Raw genomic sequence first — 5,069 nt, forward strand, 5'->3', positions numbered from 1 at the left:
TGGGAACATAAAGACCCTTCTCCTGCCTTGAAGCAGGACACTGTTGGAGTATGAAAAACAAGTGAATATGTGTGATAATTCATGTTAGAACTGGGGTATCAGTAAATTAGAGATCAGAAAATAACAAAACAAAGTGTAAAAGACTTCAAAGTGGCCTTTCCTCATCTAATTTTCCTTTCCACTTATAAATGCTATTATGATTCTAAAGACCTGGGTGAAAGTTTTTTTATTTTGAAGATAGAGCTCTGAGAACAGAAAGATATTACGTGCTGGCTTACATTTCTTGTAAAAAGAACAATAATGTGAAAAATTAGTAAAAAATTAAAATCTCCAAACTTATCTAAAACCTGAAAATGGTAAGCAGCTTTCCCTGTATCTTAGTTTTGATCACTTTTGCTTAATCAGATTTGCGTATCTGGGCGAAGAGAGTATGTAGTTTTTCTAGTCTTGTTCACACTGCAGTGTGTCCTTCAGAGCTTGGCGTACTCTTTAAGAATCGTTTGAAGCTTCTGGCTCAGCATGATGTTCCCTCTGGCCTTCAGTCTGCCACTAAAGAATGCCTGGAAAGGAGAGAGGAAAAACAGAGCGCCAGACTTAACCACTTTACATTTCCTCTTTTTTAAAAAAGATCATTGGTCACACTGAATACAACCGAGATAACAACTCTGGAAAACAAAGGCAACTTTTATCCAGCAACAACACTTTAATGATTATGGGGAGCACCCATATTCTAGATATGTAAGGGGGGGGGGCATCTTTTGGAAAATCACAGAATAATCTGAATTGACAGACTTGTGAGTTTCTGCTTCAACCCACCCTTGGAGGCCAGTGTAAGTTCTTAAATGTGATTTTGAGACTCTATGAATAAAAGTCTTTGCTGTGTTCCTAATGCTAAAAATATTTATGACACCATGAGACAGAGAGCCAAGTACTGACAGAAGGTCACGTCACAAAGTCAGGCATCGACCCTGTGCTGGCGCCTCCAAGGGGCTGGGTGAAGAGCCAGGCTCTGCTGCTTCCAAGCGAGGGGAGCAGGGTGCAAACCCCTTCACCTCCAGCAGCTCCAGACTCCTCATCTCCAAGAGGCCTGAAGAGAGGACTTAAATAAGGCAGGCCTGCCACTGCGCTGAGGGCATTAGTGCGGCAAGCGCTGAGCTTGGCCTGCCCCAGGCAGCAGGAGCACAATAAACTTGCGCTTGTCACTACACCAGGCCTCGCATGGCCTGACGCCATGGGCTCTAGGTGCACCTCTCGACCCCACCTGACGCAGACTCAGGCAAAATGCTGAAGATCCCCCTCGGTGTCAACTTCCCTCTCGACAGAGGGAAGACAACCCACACCAACCCAAAAGAAAAAAAAAATCACAGTTTACATAGCTGAGAAAACGGTATATGGAACATGAAGTGAAAAAGTGGAAAAAAAAACCCACAGATTTTTAGCCACAACTACTACTTACCACTGCAAAGCAGCCTGACAAACACGAAGTCACTTGGGAAGCACAGCCATGAGCCCACAGTGGGCACACTGAACATCTATTTACTGCCAGCGGACAGCAGGGCCATCTTCAGGCCCCAGAGCTTCCCCGACCCAGCAGGAACGGGGGGGCCAGGCTGCGCACACTCGACACTGCCTCCCGATTAGCAACCAGCGGCAACTTAATCTTAGAAGCAAATCCTCATCAATTGGGGGAGAAGCAAAAGCCTTTTTAAACTTCTGAGCCCGGCAAAAATCAACGAGAACTCATTCAGTCGGGATCAAGTGTTCCGTGTTCGAACGGGAGACTGCAATTTCAAAACTAAGACCGCTTTCGCCGCGCAATTATGGACACTACGCTCACAACCCTGCAGGGAGCCAGTATGGACACCTGCCTGCTCGCTTCCAGCTCCCAGAGGGACATGCGACCTTGGATAAGGTCCTTGAACTAAGTCCACCAAAACCAGCAAGCAATGGTTGTCACAGAGTGCCAAGGCTATGTACATAGATCTGTACACCTATTTCCTCAGGGCAGATGCCTAACAAGAAACTGCTGAATCATGACCTTTTTTTTCCCTTAAAGATTTTACTTACTTATTTGACAGAGAGAGAAAGCACAAGCAGGGGGAACGGCAGGCAGAGGGAGAGGAAGAAGCAGGCTCCTCGCTGAGCAGGGAGCCTGAAGCAGGGCTCGATCCCAGGACCCTGGGATCACGACCTCAACTGAAGGCAGAGGCTTACCCCACTGAGCCACCCTGGTGCCTCCAAATAATGACATTTCTTAAGTAAGCTTCCTAACCATGCTTCCCTATCACCAGCTTCCAAACCACACCGTGGCTCTGCAGCAAATTCACAGGCACTGGAAGGAATGCTCGAGGCAAGTATGATGACAGCGGTCACACACAACTTTTGTTTGGACACAACTACTTAACCAACTGGACCGCTGGGTATTTCTTTTGGCCTAGGAGTACCAGGCGAAAAATATGGAGACCGTAAGTTGCCATGAAGGAAGAAAGTCGGAACCTCTTCCACAGTGCTTTCCAGAAAGACTTTTCCAAATGTATAGTCCCCCAAACTACACGTGAATGCTCTTATACAAACTTTAACATAATCTTTGCAAATGTGAGGCAAGATGACATCCTTTAATTTGCATTTTGTGGATACTGGGAAAAATTAGTAGTTTTTCTAAGGCAAGTGAGTCATTTCTACTTTTTTACTAATACTGGTTCATATCTTTTGCCCCCTTTTTTGTATTTAGTGCTTTCCAGAATTTTGCAAAGGTTATCAGTACCACTAGACCATGATTCATCGTTCCCTTTATTAGTTCTTTTTCACACTTGCTTTAATCTACTCCAGTATTACTGAGTGTCCACAGTATATATACTAGGTAATATCCTAGGCAGGAAATAGCTATTGCCCTCTGTTCTCATGAAGCTAACATTATAGTAGGGGAGTCAAAAAATAAAATGTAAACAAGTAATTAAGACCAGCTATCAATGCTATGAAAGAGAAAACAAGATACTCTCAGAGACTGTAACAAAAAGGAACTATGTGGGATGAACTAAAGCCAGTTATGGAAAAAGCTAGGGGACAAATTCCAGAGAAGGCAAAGGCACTGACAACAAAGGAGTAAAAGCTGACAAGAAACTGCAAGCAACAAGAATGAAAGTAGCATTCTAAGAGGGGAGGCAAGTGGTATTGGCTGAAGCTAGAAACACTGGCAAGAATCTCTATCATGTCCTGCTCGGCCCCCACTGTTCACGCGGCCTCCTCGCTGTTCCAATGGCAGTAAACCCGGATCCTCCTGCCTCCACATGTGGTCTCCTTGGCCTCATGGCTCATCCCTCACGGTAGTCAGCGTAATCTCAGGCCTCTGAGGACAAGCCCATCTGAAACCCTTCCTCTGTCCATCACACTCTGACCCAGGGGCTGGCAAGCCGCTGCCCCCAGGCCAAACTGGTCTGCTGCCTGTTTCTGTGAACACACCTGTACAAGGACACAGCCCCACTCCTCTGCCTCCCTATTATCTGTGGCTGCTTTGACTCTACAATGGACAGACTGCGCACTTGCAACATAGACCATCGGGCCACACAGCGGAGAATGTTTACTACGCGACCCTTCATGGATCAAGGGTGCCAAGCAGGGTTCTAACCCATTGCTTTGCCCAATTCTTCTTCATGCTTGCAGTCAGATTTCCTTCCCACTCCTCTCTAGAAATAAGCTCAGACAGTAGTGGCACCGTCTTGCTCTGCCATGCCAAGCACCCGAATCAGATTAAGTGCATTTAATGCATTTCTTTTTTGTTTGTTTGTTTTTCTTTGTTTGCTTTTTAATTTCTTTTTTTTTTCCTTTCTATCCTTTTAGATATTTTTTTAATTTTTAATTTTTTATAAACATATATTTTATCCCCAGGGGTACAGGTCTGTGAATCGCCAGGTTTACACACTTAATAGCACTCACCATAGCACATACCCTCCCCCAATGTCCATAACCCCACACCCCTCTCCCAACCCCCCTCCACCCAGCAACCCTCACTTTGTTTTGTGAGATTAAGAGTCACTTATGGTTTGTCTCCCTCCCGATCCCATCTTGTTTCATTTATTCTTCTACTACCCATTTAAACCCTCATGTTGCATTACCACTTCCTCATATCAGGGAGATCATATGATAGTTGTCTTTCTCCAATTGACTTATTTCACTAAGCATGATACCCTCTAGTTCATCCACGTCGCCGCAAATGGCAAGATTTCATTTCTTTTGATGGCTGCATAGTATTCCATTGTGTATATATACCACATCTTCTTGATCCATTCATCTGTTGATGGACATCTAGGTTCTTTCCATAGTTTGGCTCTTGTGGACATTGCTGCTATAAACATTCAGGTGCATGTGCCCCTTTGGATCACTACGTTTGTATATTGAGGGTAAACACCCAGTAGTGCAATTGCTGGGTCATAGGGTAGTTCTAGTTTCAACATTTTGAGGAACCTCCATGCTGTTTTCCAGAGTAGTTGCACCAGCTTGCATTCCCACCAACAGTGTAGGAGGCTTCCCCTTTCTCCACAACCTCGCCAGCATCCGTCATTTCCTGACTTTTTAATTTTAGCCATTCTGACTTGGGTGAAGTGCTATCTCATTGTGGTTTTGATTTGTATTTCCCTGATGCCAAGTGACGTGGAGCACTTTTTCATGTGTCTGTTGGCCAACTGGATGTCTTCTTTGCAGATATGTCTGTTCATGTCTTCTGCCCACTTCTTGATTGGATTATTTGTTCTTTGGGGGTTGAGTTTGCTAAGTTCTTTATGGATTTTGGACACTAGCCCTTTATCTGATATGTCATTTGCAAATATCTTCTCCCATTCTGTCAGTTGTCTTTTGGTTTTGTTAACTGTTTCCTTTGCTGTGCAAAAGCTTTTGATCTTGATGAAATCCCAATAGTTCATTTTTGCCCTTGCTTCCCTTGCCTTTGGTGATGTTCCTAGGAAGATGCTGCTGTGGCTGAGGTTGAAGAGGTTGCTACCTGTGTTCTCCTCAAGGATTTTGATGGATTCCTTTCTCACATTGAGGTCCTTCATCCATTTTGAGTCTATTTTCGT

At 44.5% G+C, this 5,069-nt stretch overlaps 1 protein-coding gene across 1 annotated transcript in view; it reads right to left on the reverse strand.

Annotated features, from left to right (window-relative positions):
- Positions 1 to 209: 209 nt before the first annotated feature.
- HSD17B4 (hydroxysteroid 17-beta dehydrogenase 4) overlaps positions 210 to 5,069 on the reverse strand; it is a 90,658-nt gene continuing 85,798 nt past the window's right edge. The window contains exon 24 of the mRNA XM_059416072.1: positions 210 to 560. Coding sequence (XP_059272055.1) covers positions 471 to 560 — 90 coding nt within the window. The 3' untranslated portion in view covers positions 210 to 470. The remainder of the gene's footprint in view (positions 561 to 5,069) is intronic.

The sequence above is a fragment of the Mustela nigripes genome, chromosome 12 (assembly GCF_022355385.1).
Source record: "Mustela nigripes isolate SB6536 chromosome 12, MUSNIG.SB6536, whole genome shotgun sequence".
Classification (NCBI taxonomy): Eukaryota; Metazoa; Chordata; class Mammalia; order Carnivora; family Mustelidae; genus Mustela; species Mustela nigripes.